Raw genomic sequence first — 14,937 nt, 5'->3', positions numbered from 1 at the left:
GTCTAGGTCTTCTGCCCATTTTTTCATTGGGTTGTTTGTTCTGATGATATTAAGCCTCATGAGCTGTTTGTAAATTTTGGGGACTAATCCCTTGTCAGTCACATCATCTGCAACAAATATTTTCTCCCAATCCGTGGGCTGTCTTTTGGTTTTGTTTATGGTTTCCTTTGCCGTGCAAAAGCTTTTGAGTTTAACAAGCTTTTCTTCTTGAACTAGACAAGTTGATACTAAGCTCCATATGGAAAAATAAAAACGTAAGAATACTTAGGAAAACACACAAAGAGAAGAGCTATGCGGGTAGTGGGGACGAGATCAACCAGAAATTAAAACACACCATACAGCCTCTGAGTCGTGAGGAAATAAGAAAGCCTAGATCCGTCTGCTTATTATGACAGAAGAAACACAAGAAGGATTGGCCGTATTTTACAGGCATTTAAAAGTACTGGGATATTATAAACAATGTGATTTCCACGTGAATGGGTGCATTTGGGAGAAGAGAAGCTTTTGCTATGGCATAGGGTCAGTAGCTGCTAAACTTATAAAGTGAAAATTTAATAAGGAGCATGATACGTACAAACTCTCAAAGTGCCTCCCCACAGACCAGTGATTAATTACAAAGGGGAAATAACAGCCTTACTCTGGAGAAACCTGGGGCATGCCGAATTAACCAAGTCAGGAAAGACCCAATCACCAAAAAGGAGAAACAAGGACAATATGGCTTGAGTGGTATTCCACCCCAAAATGCACAACTGGCATCTAAGCAGGAAGTGCTTTGGGCAAACCTCCTATTCTGTGTGTATCACGCTTCCTTTCTCTGCAGGGTCTGCCCTTCCTCAGGAGCCCTCAGTCACGTCTCTCATCAACCCCAGTATGACCAAGGCTGTGAAGGAAAGAACCCAACATCTCAATTCGTGAGCTTGTTTTAAATCTCATTAATCCAAACAGGACTCCATGATCTAGGAGCGTTTGGAGATGAACACAAACCACTGAAGTGGGGGGAGAGGAAATACCTTGGGCGGGAACCATTGATCTTCTGACCGTCCAGCTCGAAAGCCAGCATCGGGCTCGCGGCACTTGATGGCGTATTTGGACCGTGTCTGGAGCTCACATCTGGGGTTTATGACGCGCAGAAATTGTTTTCTGAAAAAGGAGGCGTCATGCATCTCATTTGGGATGGTAACAGAGACTGACGTGTAGGGAAACAGCTGCTCTGCTTCCTGTGAAACCTTTAGTGTCGAAACCCGTGCTGGGGGTGATGGGCACCTGCCCGAGGTATCCTTAGTCGGCGTCGCCTCCCAGGCTCTGTTCTCTTGTCTCTCTGCTCAGACGGGGTGGGCAGGAAAGTCACCGTGATTTCGAAACTCACTACCTGCTCTACCTTACTCCGCGCAGAAGGATACTGAGTTCTATTTGTATTATTATCATTTTGTACTCTTAGGATGAGCCCTGAATTTCCCCTGAAGATCCCCCAAGGCACCTTCTAAGTGCTGGAGATGAGGAGACAGTCCTGGATTACCCGGGGGGGGCGGTGCGGCCACGTTACCACCGAGGTCCTGAGGAGTGAAGGAGCGAGGTACAAAGGTCAGAGCCAAGGTCAATGGGACTCAGAAGCAGAAGAAGGAGAGACGCGCCTGCGGGCTTGGAAGATGGGAGGGGCTGAGTCCGGGGACAGGGCAGCCTGCAGAAGGCCGCTGCCCACTCCAGCCTGAGCCCTGTGGAAACTAGTGCCAGGCTCCTGCGGAGGGGCAGTTCCCCTTCCTGTGGGGCTGCTGACGTGACAGCCCCGTGACGGGGAGGACCAGCCTCCCAGTGGACACACCCTCGGGTCTCCGTCCTGAGGGCACCGTGGTCTCCTCCATCTGCACCGCCTGGACCACAGGGACGAGACGCCATGACCCCCAGCCTCACGGCCCTGCTCTGCCTCGGTGAGATGGAGGAGGGGGAGGGGAAGACCCAGCCAGAGAGGGACCTCTCCCCACAGCCAGGCTGCTCTGTCAGGAGACCCCAGGACTCAGGAGGCCCACGGGTAGGAGAGGCGCTGCTCAGGATTCAGGGCGAAACTCTCACAGGGGTCTCTCTTCCAGGGCTCAGTGTGGGCCTGAGGACCCAGGTGCAGGCAGGTGAGTCTGTCCCCAGGTGTCCCAGCTCCCTACTGATCATGGGGACAAGGGGCCACCCTCAGGCAATGGGGTGGGGAACAGCAGTTCAGGGCTGAAGGAGGGGGAGTCTGGGAGGTTGGGGGCTGAGAGCTGGGGACGTGGGGGTGAGGATGTCTTGTGACGCAACCTCTGATGTCCTTCCAGGCACCCTCCCCAAACCCACCATCTGGGCTGAGCCAGGCTCTGTGATCCCCTGGGGGAGCCCCGTGACCATCCGGTGTCAGGGGACCTTGGGGGTCCGGGAGTTCCATCTGAATAAAGAGGGAAGCTCACCTCCCTGGTACAGAAAGCCCTCACTGGAGCCCGGGGACAAGGGCAAGTTCTCCATCTCATATATGACACAATCCGACGCAGGGAGATATCACTGTTACTATCACAGCCCCACTGGCTGGTCAGAGCGCAGTGACCCCCTGGAGCTGGTGGTGACAGGTGAGAGGACACTCGGGGGTCCCAGCCTCGGGCTCTGCCCTCAGGAAGGGGGTCTGCTCTCAGGGGTGTGTCCCTCTCACAGCCCAGCCCTGGAGGAGGCAAGGGGGGTGTGAGCCCCATTTGACAAGCTCCCTCCTTCTCTCCTAGGGGTCCACAGCAAACCCACCCTCTCAGCCCTGCCGAGCCCTGTGGTGACCTCGGGAGGGAACGTGACCCTCCAGTGTGGCTCATGGCAGCGACTGGACAGGTTCATTCTGACTAAGGAAGGAGAACCCAAGTCCTCCTGGACCCTGGATGCACAGCGAGGCCCCCATGGGCAGACCCAGGCCCTGCTCCCCGTGGGTCGCGTGACCCCCAGCCACAGGTGGATGTTCAGATGCCACGGCTTTTACAGGGACACCCCCCAGGTGTGGTCGGCCCCCAGTGACCCCCTGGAGCTCCTGTTCCCAGGTGAGGAGGTCCCACCCTGGCCTCACGCACTTTTTGAGGCACGAGACAGATTATTAGATGCTTTTCTCCCAGGATTGTCCCAGATGAGAGGGTGGGGTGAGGGGGGAGCGGGGGCGCACAGGACAGAGACACAGAGTGTAGCGACAGTGAGGCCTGGGGACTAGGACGGGAGAAGGGGCTTCATGGGAGGAACCAGCCCCTACAGCCCAGGGCTGGTCTTCCCCCAGGTGTGTCTGGGAAGCCCTCCCTCCTGACCCCGCAGGGCCCTGTCGTGGCCTCTGGACAGAGCCTGACCCTCCAGTGTCGCTCTGACGTCGGCTATGACAGATTCGCTCTGTCCCAGGAGGGGAGACAGGCCCTCCCCCAGCGTCCTGGCCGGCAGCCCCAGGCTGGGCTCTCTCAGGCCGACTTCCCCCTGGGCCCGGTGACCAACACCCACGCGGGCCGGTACAGATGCTACGGTGGACACAACCTCTCCTCCGAGTGGTCGGCCCCCAGTGACCCCCTGGACATCCTGGTGGCAGGTGAGGAGCCAGCGGGTCAGTCAGGGACCCAGACTCTGCAGAGGCCCTGCCGGGGGAGCCCCAGCTGGTGATGCTGCGACCAGGCGTGAGGGGTCCCCAGGGAGGGAGGGAGGGAGACAGAGAGAGACGGGGGTGGGCAGGGAGAGGGAGAGACTCGGAAAAAACAGAGACAGACAGAGATGAGGGGCCTCAGGGAGGCCCTGCTGAGTCGCAGTTCGGAACCAGGGGGCGGGCAGCCCCTCACCCCCCTTCCTCTCTCTAGGGTGGTTCCCTGACACGCCCTCCCTCTCGGTGCAGCCGGGCCCCCTGGTGGCCTCAGGAGAGAACGTGACCCTGCTATGTCAGTCAAGGAGCACAAAGGAAACTTTCCTTCTGTCCAAGGAGAGGGCAGCCCAGCCCCCACTGCGTCTTAGATCAAAGTACCGAGGTGGGCATTTCCAGGCCGAATTCTCCATGAGTCCCGTGACCTCAGCCCACAATGGGACCTACAAGTGCTACAGCTCACTCAGCAGTAACCCCTACCTGCTGTCACATGCCAGTGCCCCCCTGGAGCTCGCGGTCTCAGGTGAGGGACGCTGACCCTGTCCTCTCTGACTCAGTCAGCTCAGGGCTCTGTCCCGAGCACTCTGGGCTGGGGTTGAGTGAGGGGACTGTGAGGGAGGGTCACCCAGAGGGGGATCTGCCCCTCAGAGGCCCTCCCATCCCCTCCCACACCTTCTCACCTCACCTGGAATCCGGAACCTGACGACTGTAGAGGAGACCACAGGGCAGGTGTAAGGGAAAGGTTTCATGAGGTGGGGACTCCAGGGTCAGCCCCACCCGCTTCCTGTCCTCATTCCCAGGACCCTCTGGGGGCCCCAGCCCCCCACCGACAGGCCCCAGTTCAACAACTAGGAAGTCACTGAGGCCTCTCTGCAGAGGGAGCACAGGCCACCCCAAGGCAGTTTCAGGGTCTCTGGGAGGATCTAATGCCCTCAGATCCTCAAGGACAGGCTGGTGGTCAAGCAGAGATGCCAGGAGGACCCCAGGGCTCCAGGAGCTCTGAGGCTGGTGGATGAAGGGTGGGGGTCATGGAGAGGGAATGACCCCTCGGGGCCCATCCTGGGGGAGGAGCAGTGGGCTGAGGTGGGGAGAAGCAGCCCCCGACCCTCACCTTCTGTCCTGACCCCCAGGAGGCTCTGAAGTTGGGGCCCTTCCCCCCACGGAGCCAGGCCCACAGACGGGTGAGTGAGGGTCTGTGGGACATGGTGTTGGGCCCAGGGGGGCAGGGCTCGGTTATGGCCTTGGTTCACGCACCTCTGGAGACGCTGACTTGGACCCCCTTCCCCTGCCTGGGCCTCAGTTTCTCCAAGTGTAAAGGCAGAGAATCGTGGCCCGGAGCTTAGATTTCCTTCAGTTCTGACTTCTGGCTCTGACCCCCCAGGAGAGGAGGCCTCACAGGGAGGCCCCTGAGGATGTGACTGTATGGGGGCCTGTCCCCAGTGCCGCAGTGGTGGTGGCATTGTACGGGGAGGGGGAGGGAAAGATGAAGAGTCCACCGCACACAGCCGGCCCCTCCCCCAGTCCCTGCTGTGGTGGGGGAGGGCAGGGTAACAAGGAAGGACCCTCGGCTCCAGATGAGACCCTCGGACAGGCCCCCCTGCAGATGAGAAGCCCCCAGAGCACAAAGCTGGTGTCCACCTTGGGTGGGGCGCGGCAGGAGGACAGCTCGGGGAGCCCACAGCCCTGGGTTCCAATCCCAGCTCTGCCACCTCCAGACTGGGTCACTGGGGTTGGTGAATTCCCTCTCTGTGCCTCAGTTTCCTCATCTGTAAAATGGGTGGGGTGGGTTAGAGGAGATGAATGCACAGACCCCAGCACGAGCCTGCACACAGTAGGCGCTCAATTAAATGGCATCTTGGGCTCATGCATGACGTCACTGGTGCCCCAGGTCTCAAATGGTACCTGAACGTCCTGATTGGGGTCTCGGTGGCCTTCGTCCTGCTGCCCCTCGTCCTCCTCGTCCGACACTGGAGTCAGAGCAGACGCAGGAAGTCAGGTGAGTAGGGAACGGGGTGACTGGAGGTGGTGGGCTTAGGGCACCAGCCGAAGGGAAACCTAAGAGATGGGCAAGGTCAGCTTAGAAAAAGATTGTCCAGAGTCTGAAACTCAAAAATCTAGAAAGAAAACACGTACTGTCAGCTGACATGTATAATTTAAGGTATTTTCCTCCTTTTCAATCTCATGAAGTGTTGAAACATGTACGCAAGTATGAGTTCAGGTCTCCTTCTTTCCTCCTGAATCCCGTGTGAGGGGCGGGGGTCGTAAGAGTCCCAGGGCCGAGCCTCTGTCATCTGCCCCAGCCCAGGGCGAAGCTGATTTCCACCCTCCCGCAGGGGCTGCAGACCCAGAGCCCAAGGACACAGGCCTGCAGAGCAGGTAACTCCCGCCCCGAAGACCCCCAGGCCCGCCCCGCCCACAGCTCCCCCTCATTCTCCCCCTAACACGCCCGCCTCCTCCCCAGCTCCTGCTCGGCCGCCGCCGCCCAGGACCAGGCCCTCTGTGAGCAGAAGAGGACGGGGTGGGGGACACAGGGTTCTGGAGGCACCTGTGTGGGGGAGGGGAAGGCTGGGAAGGGGTGGGCTCAGGGGGTGCGGACTGAAACCCCACACTTCCCCTCACCCCTGGGTCTCAGTGGCCCCTTCTGGATGCACTGCGGGGGCTCCAGCTCTGAGGGATCTCAGGGGATCCCACCAAGCGATACACACCCTGTTCCGCCCCAGCAGATGCTGCCGTGAAGGACACACAGCCTGAGGACGGGGTGCAGCTGGACCATCCGGTGAGACCCCTGCTCCTGTCCAGGCCACCAGAGACCTTCTTGTTGCCAAACTCAGTCCAATGGACACATCTCTGTCCTCACATCCCAGCTCCAGCAGTGTTCCACACTGACGTCTCCTTCCGCGCTTCCTGGGTCGTCCTGCTGTGACTCCACCCCTCCTGCTTCCTTGTGACCTCATGGCCCCTCCTTCGGGGTCCCCTTTCCTGGCTCCCCGTCCTCTGTCTGACCTTCTGGTGTTGCAGAGAAGCCCCACGTCTCAAGAGGATTTGTGAATAAGTGAATCACCCGAAAGTCCCCAGGCCCCCCTTCCTTCATTCACCCAAAAGTGGTGCACAAGGAGAGCGCATCCCCCCGGCTCCCTGTAGGTGCTGCAGGTGCAGCAGGGAGCTCACCTGGTGGGTGAGAGAGACTATATGTAAAGAAGCAGGTAGCGTCCTAGAATGCAAGGTCCTGATAAGGAAAGTAAAGCAAGAGGTGACAGAGTGCATGGTGGGGGGGCAGCAAGTGCAAAGGTCCTGAGGCAGGGACGTGCTTTTGCAGGAAGATGGCCGTGCGGCTGGAGCCAAATGTGCAAGGGAGATAACGTGTTAATACTGAAATCAGAACAGTAGAAAGAATCCAGAGGCTCCAAGGTGTTAGGAGGTCCCCGGAGGTTCCATCAGGAAAGTGACCTGACCTAAGGTTTTAAAGCATCACTCTGCCAACACAGTGGAAAGCTGACGGAAGGAGATCACAGTGGATCCAGAAAGTCCCCTTTCTGTCCTACTCTCTCCCTCCAGCAGAACAGGCAGGATGCAGACCCCCAGGAGGGGACATACGCCCAGGTGAACCACTCAAGATCAAGACTAAGGCGGGGGGTGGCCACCTCTCCTTCCTCCCTGTCGGGGAGATTGCTGGACACAAAGGACAGACAAGCGGAAGAGGACGAGCAGAGGGACGGTCATGTGGGTCCTATCCTGTCCGGGCCCCCAGGCTTCCCCCACCCCAACCACACACCCTCCCTCCCTCTCCCCCACCACAGGCCGCCGCATCTGAAGCCCCCCAGGATGTGACCTATGCCCAGCTGAACCACTCGACCTTCAGACGGGAGACTGCAACCCCTGCCCCCCAGTCAGGGGAGCCCCCAGAAGAGCCCAGCGTGTATGCTGCTCTCGCCGTCCGCTAGCCCACGAAGGACCCAGACCCCACGCTCCGGGGACGCAGACTGCACGGACCCCGGAAGGCACAGGAGCTGCCTGCCCGCAGTGGACACCGCCTAATGACCATCAGACAGCCTGGACTCCCAACACAGACCACCAGGAGCCCCTGGGGCCCTTGGGCAGTCACCTGATTCTACCCTCAAAGATAACTAATATCCTTACATTTGGGAAATAATGCAACAGACTTCTCAAAAATCAATGTGTGAACTGAAAACCAAAATCAAAACAAAACAAAAAAAAAACAAAACAGAAGTGGGAAAATGTTTTCAACGAATGATCATGTAAATAATACACATCAAACCTATGAATTGAGAAAATTAAGAATCATGAATGAATTAGAAAAGCCTTTAAAAAAATCGATGACCTAACATATCACACCAAGAGTTTAGGATTAAAATAGCAAATTATTTCAAATGAAGGCAGAAGGTGGGAATAATAATGACAAGGGTAGCTAATAATGAAGACAACCAAAAAGTAGAGAAAATCAATTAAGGCAAAAAATAAACTCATTCTTGAAAACATTCATGAATCCTAGCCACCACAGCCGAGGGAAAAAGAGAGAAGGCTCACACTTCTAATAGCATGAAAGGGATTGCAGACAGCACTACAAATCCTACAGACGTTATAAAGATAGTAACAGAACATTATGAGAAATTTGACGCCAACATACAGAAAATGTAGATGGAATGGAAATCTTCACGTGTACAATTTACTAAATGGACAAAATAAGTGGAAAATCTATCACCTTATACATTGACTCTAATCAAAACTTACCCACGACTGAACTATATAGAATCTAACAAAGTCAAAATGAAAGAAATAGTAGAATGCTGGTTCCCGGGGTTGGAGCGAGGGGGAAATGGGAAGATATTGGTCAAAGGGCACAAGCTTCCAGTTATAAGATGAATAAGTTCTGGGAATCTAATATACAGCATGGTGGTTACAGCTAATCACACTGTATCCCATTCTTGAGTGTTTTTTTTTTTCCTTCGGTATGCGGGCCTCTCACTGTTGTGGCCTCTCCCGTTGCAGAGCACAGGCTCCGGACGCGCAGGCTCAGCGGCCACGGCTCACGGGCCCAGCCGCTCCGCGGCATGTGGGATCTTCTCGGACCGGAGCACGAACCCGTGTCCCCTGCATCGGCAGGTAGACTCTCAACTACTGCGCCACCAGGGAAGCCCCTCTTGAGTGTTTTGAAGAGAGCAGATCTCAAATGTTCTCACCAAAAAAAGAAATGGCGACTGTGTGATGGGATGCAGACAAATGCTGTGACGGTCATCATTGTCCGACGTATAAGTGTGCAGTTCAGGCGGCTTCACTGGTGATTTCTTCCGAGCACTTATGTACTCGTGAAAGACACACACACACGCACACACACACCCCAAAACTGCACAAACATTTCCCGAGAACAGAAAAAGAAGAAACATACCTCAACACATCAGATCAGGACAATATTTATACCAAAACCTGACAAGGGAATTATACATGGGGAAGTCACAGGAAGATCTCTCACATGAGCTTAGATGGAAATCCCTAAACAAAGTGTACACAAATAAGATTTAGTGATATATAAAAAGGACATTACTTCATGACCATACTGTGGGATGTTTTATTTTGAAGGCTAGAGTAGCTTAAAATCTATCACATAGTGCAATACCTTAACAGAACAAATAAAAAATAATCACCTTAACAGATGCAGACAAAGCCTTTGATAAAATATACCAACAATTCCTGGTGAAAATAAAAACGCATCAGAAATAGAAGGGAATTCCCTTTCGTTGATGAGGGCATGTTTAACAACACTAGACGTCACTTGTACAGGTGAGAACCTGAGGTCCTTTCGTCTACGACTGGTAATGATCCAAGTATGTTCCGTATGACCACTTGTATTCACCAGTGCCCTGGAGGCACCAAGCAAGTAAGTGAAACAAAACAAGGCGAGAAGCTCTGAAGTGGATAAGAATAATATTGTATTACTAAGAGACTGCACAGCTGTGTTCGTAGAAAATCCAAAATAATGTAAAGATCTTCTACTCTAATTAAAAAAGTTTTCCTGCATCGCTGCATACAAGGTCAATATATAGAATTCAACCGCCTTCGAGACTTCCGGTTCTGGATGGAGATGAAGTAAATGAGTGTCTCCCTGTTCCCTGACTTTATACCAGTGACCTGACTGTATACTGCTGAATTCCAAGAGCCGTAAGATAATATATTTGGGCTGTTTTTCTTTTTTTGAATTTTATTTTATTTTTTTATACAGTAGGTTCTTATTAGTTATCCATTTAATACATATTAGTGTATATATGTCAATCCCAATCTCCCAATTCATCACACCACCACCACCACCACCACCCGCCACTTTCCCCCCTTGGTGTCCATAGGTTTGTTCTCTACATCTGTGTCTTAATTTCTGCCCTGCAAACCGGTTCATCTGTACCATTTTTCTAAGTTCCACATAGATGTGTTAATATACGATATTTGTTTTTCTCTTTCTGACTTACTTCACTCTGTATGACAGTCTCTGGATCCATCCACATCTCTACAAATGACCCAATTTCATTTCTTTTTATGCCTGAGTAATATTCCATTGTATATATGTACCACATCTTCTTTATCCATTCGTCTGTCGATGGGCATTTAGGTTGCTTCCATGACCTGCCTATTGTAAATAGTGCTGCAATGAACATTGGGGTGCATGTGTCTTTTTGAATTATGGTTTTCTCTGGGTATATGCCCAGTATTGGGATTGCTGGGTCATATGGTAATTCTATTTTTAGTTTTTTAAGGAACCTCCATACTTTTCTCCATAGTGGCTGTATCAATTTACATTCCCACCAACAGTGCAAGAACGTTCCCTTTTCTCCACACCCTCTCCAGCATTTGTTGTTTGTTGATTTTCTGATGATGCCCATTCTAACTGGTGTGAGGTGATACCTCATTGTAGTTTTGATTTGCATTTCTCTAATAATTAGTGATGTTGAGCAGCTTTTCATGTGCTTCTTGGCCATGTGTATGTCTTCTTTGGAGAAATGTCTATTTAGGTCTTCTGCCTATTTTTGGATTGGGTTGTTTTTTTCATATTGAGCTGCATCAGCTGTTTATATATTTTGGAGATAATCCTTTGTCTGTGGATTCGTTTGCAAATATTTTCTCCCATTCTGAGGGTTGTCTTTTCATCATTTTTGTAGTTTCCTTTGCTGTGCAAAAGCTTTGAAGTTTCATTAGGTCCCATTTATTTTTGTTTTTATTTCCATTACTCTAGGAGGTGGATCAAAAAAGATCTTGCTGTGGTTTATGTCAAAGAGTATTCTTCCTATGTTTTCCTCTGAGAGTTTTATAGTGTCCAGTCTTACATTTAGGTCTCTAATACATTTTGAGTTTATTTTTGTGTATGGTGTTAGGGAGTGTTCTAATTTCATTCTTTTACATGTAGCTGTCCAATTTTCCCAGCACCACTTATTGAAGAGACTGTCTTTTCTCCATTGTATATCCTGGCCTCCTTTGTCATAGATTAGTTGACCATAGGTGTGTGGGTTTATCTCTGGGCTTTCTATCCTGTTCCATTGACCTATATTTCTGTTATTCTGCCAGTGCCATACTGTCTTGATTACTGTAGCTTTGTAGTATAGTCTGAGGTCAGGGAGTCTGATTCCTCCAGCTCCATTTTTTACCCTCAAGACTGCTTTGGCTATCTGGGGTCCTTTGTGGTTCCATAAAAATTTTAAGTTTTGTTCCAGTTCTGTAAAAATAGCCATTGGTAATTTGATAGAGATTGCACTGAATCTGTAGATTGCTTTGGGTAGTATAGTCATTTTCACAATATTGATTCTTCCAATCCAAGAACATGGTATATCTCTCCATCTGTTGGTATCATCTTTAATTTCTTTCATCAGTGTCTTATAGTTTTCTGCATACAGGTCTTTTGTCTTCCTAGGTAGGTTTATTCCTAGGTATTTTATTCTTTTTGTTGCAATGGTAAATGGGAGTGTTTCCTTAATTTCTCTTTCAGCTTTTTCATCATTAGTTTATAGGAATGCAAGAGATTTCTGTGCATTAATTTTGTATCCTGCAACTTTACCAAATTCGTTGATTAGCTCTAAGTGGTTTCCTGGTGGCATCTTTAGGATTCTCTATGTTTGTATTCTCTCATGTCATCTGCAAACAGTGACAGTTTTACTTCTTCTTTTCCAATTTGTATTCCTTTTATTTCTTTTTCTTCTCTGATTGCCGTGGCTAGGCCTTCCAAAACTATGTTGAATAAAAGCGGCAAGAGTGGACAACCTTGTCTCGTTCCTGATCTTAGAGGAAATACTTTGTTTTTCAACATTGAGAATGATGTTTGCTGTGGGTTTGTCATATATGGCCTATATTATGTTGAGGTAGGTTCCCTCTATGCCCACTTTCTGGAGAGTTTTTATCATAAATCGGTGATGAATTTTGTCAAAAGCTTTTTCTGAATTTATTGAGATGATCATATGGTTTTTATTCTTCAATTTGTTAATATGGTGTATCACATTGATTTGCATATATTGAAGAATCCTTGCATCCCTGGGATAAAGCCCACTTGATCATGGTGTATGATCCTTTTAATGTGTTGTTGGATTCTGTTTGCTAGTATTTTGTTGAGGATTTTTGCATCTATATTCATCAGTGAAATTGGTCTGTAATTTTCTTTTTTTGTAATATCTTTGTCTGGTTTTTGTATCAGGGTGATGATGGCCTCATACAATGAGTTTGGGGGTGTTCCTTCCTCTGCAATTTTTTGGAAGAGTTTGAGAAGGATGGGTGTTAGCTCTTCTGTAAATGTTTGATAGAATTCACCTGTGAAGCCATCTGGTCCTGGACTTTTGTTTGTTGGAAAATTTTCATCAGAGTTTCAATTTCATTACTTGTCATTGGTCTGTTCATATTTTCTATTTCTTCCTGGTTCACTCTTGGAAGGTTATACCTTTCTAAGAATTTGTCCATTTCTTCCAGGTTGTTCATTTTATTCACAGAGTTGCCTGTAGTAGTCTCTTAGGATGCATTGTATTTCTGCAGTGTCTTTTGTAACTTCTCCTTTTTATTTCTAATTTTACTGATCTGAGTCCTCTTCCTCTTTTTCTTGATGAGTCTGGCTACTGGTTTATCAATTTTGTTTATCTTCTCAAAGAACCAGCTTTTAGTTTTATTGATCTTTGCTATTATTTTCTTTGTTTCTATTTCCTTTATTTCTGCTCTGATCATTATGATTTCTTTCCTTCTGCTAACTTTGGGCTTTGTTTTTTCTTCTTTCTCTAGTTCCTTTAGGTGTAAGGTTAGATTGTTTATTTGAGATGTTTCCTGTTTCTTGAGGTAGGCTTATATTGCTATAAACTTCCTTCTTAGAACTGCTTTTGCTGCATCCCATAGGTTTCGGGTCATCGTGTTTTCGTTGTCATTTGTCTCTAGGTATTTTTTTTGATTTCCTCTTTTATTTCTTCCATGATCTCTTGGTTATTTAGTAACATACTGTTTAGCCTCCATGTGTTTGTGGTTTTTACATTTTTTTTTCCCTGTAACTGATTTCTAATCTCATAGTGTTGTGGTCAGAAAACATGCTTCATACGATTTCAATTTTTTTAAATTTACTGAGGCTTGACTTGTGACCTAAGATGTGATCTACCCTGGATAGTGTTCCGTGCACACTTGAAAAGAAAGTGTAATCTGCTGTTTTCGGGTGGAATGTCCTATAAATATCAATTAAATCTCTCTGGTCTATTGTGTCATCTAAAGCTTGTGTTTCCTTATTAATTTTCTGTTTGGATGATCTGTCCATTGGTGTAAGTGAGGTGTTAAAGTCCCCCATTATTATTGTGTTACTGTCAATTTCCTCTTTTATAGCTGATAGTTGCCTTATGTATTGAGGTGCTCCTATGTTGGGTGCATATATATTTATAATTGTTATATCTTCTTCTTGGATTGATCCCTTGATCATTATGTCCTTCCTTTTCTCTTGTAACATTCTTTATTTTAAACTCTATTTTATCTGATATGAGTATTGCTACTCCAGCTTTCTTTTGATTTCTAATTTTCATGGAATATCTTTTTCCATCCCCTCACTTTCAGTCTGTATGTGTCCCTAGGTCTGAATTGGGTCTCTTGTAGACAGCCTATATATGGGTCTTGTTTTTGTATCCATTCAGCAAGCCTGTGTCTTTTGGTTGGAGCATTTAATCCATTCATGTTTAAGGTAATTATTGATACGTATGTTCCTATTCCCATGTTCTTAATTGTTCTGGGTTTGTTTTTGTAGGTCCTGTTCTTCTGTAGTGTTTCTCACTTAGAGAAGCTCCTGTAGCATTTGTTGTAGAGCTGGTTTTGTGGTGCTGAATTCTCTTAGCGTTTGCTTGTCTGTAAAGGTTTTGATTTCTCCGTCGAATCTGAATGAGATCCTTGCTGGGTAGAGTAATCTTGGTTGTAGGTTCTTCCCTTTCATCATTTCAAATATGTCATGCCACTCCCTTCTGGCTTGTAGAGTTTCTGCTGAAAAATCAGCTGTTAACCTTATGGGAATTCCCTTGTATGTTGTTTTTCCCTTGTTGCTTTCAATATTTTTTCTTCATCTTTAATTTTTGTCAATTTGATTACTCGTGTCTTGGCGTTTTTCTCCTTGGGTTTATCCTACCTGGGACTCTCTGTGCTTCCTGGACGTGGGTGGCTATTTCCTTTCCTATGTTAGGGAGGTTTTCAAATACAATCTCTTCAAATATTTTCTCAGATCCTTTCTCTCTCTCTCTTCTTTTTTTGGGACCCTTACAATGCAAATGTTACTGCGTTTAATGCTGTCCCAGAGGTCTCTTAGGCTGTCTTCATTTCTTTTCATTCTTTTTTCTTTATTCTCTTCCACAGCAGTGAATTCCACCATTCTGTCTTCCAGGTCACTTATCCGTTCTTCTGCCTCAGTTATTCTGCTATTGATTCCTTCTAGTGTAATTTTCATTTCAGTTATTGTATTGTTCACCTCTGTTTGTTTGTTCTTTAATTCTTCTAGGTCTTTGTTAAACCTTTCTTGCATCTTCTCGACCTTTGCCTCCATTCTTCTTCTGAGGTCCTGGATCATCTTCACTATCATTATTCTGAATTCTTTTTCTGGAAGGTTGCCTATCTACACATCATTTAGTTGTTTTTCTGGGGTTTTATCTTGCTCCTTCACCTGCTACGTAGCCCTCTGCCTTTTCATCTTGTCTATCTTTCTGTGAATGTGGTTTTTGTTCCACAGGCTGCAGGACTGTAGTTCTTCTTGCTTCTGCTGTCTGCCCTCTGGTGGTGGATGAGGCTACCTAAGAGGCTTGTGCAAGTTTCCTGATGGGAGGGACTGGTGGTGGGTAGAGCTGGGT

At 48.7% G+C, this 14,937-nt stretch overlaps 1 protein-coding gene across 1 annotated transcript; it reads left to right on the top strand.

The window, feature by feature from the left end:
• Positions 1 to 1,891: 1,891 nt before the first annotated feature.
• LOC309836993 (leukocyte immunoglobulin-like receptor subfamily B member 3) lies at positions 1,892 to 8,491 on the top strand (the record flags this gene model as incomplete). Its single annotated transcript, XM_082677252.1, has 12 exons — positions 1,892 to 2,120; positions 2,304 to 2,588; positions 2,736 to 3,038; positions 3,266 to 3,562; positions 3,825 to 4,127; positions 4,735 to 4,785; positions 5,493 to 5,600; positions 5,938 to 5,980; positions 6,066 to 6,103; positions 6,328 to 6,380; positions 7,160 to 7,324; positions 7,402 to 8,491. The coding sequence occupies 12 exons, from the start codon at positions 1,892 to 1,894 to the stop codon at positions 7,543 to 7,545; spliced, it is 2,019 nt and encodes a 672-aa protein (XP_082533378.1). The 3' UTR covers positions 7,546 to 8,491.
• Between the last annotated feature and the right edge of the window lie 6,446 nt (positions 8,492 to 14,937).

This window comes from Grampus griseus, assembly GCF_964374135.1.
Source record: "Grampus griseus genome assembly, chromosome: 19".
NCBI classification, from domain to species: domain Eukaryota; kingdom Metazoa; phylum Chordata; class Mammalia; order Artiodactyla; family Delphinidae; genus Grampus; species Grampus griseus.
The sequence above is the reverse complement of the archived record's forward strand: the minus strand, read 5'-3'. Positions and strand labels throughout refer to the sequence as shown.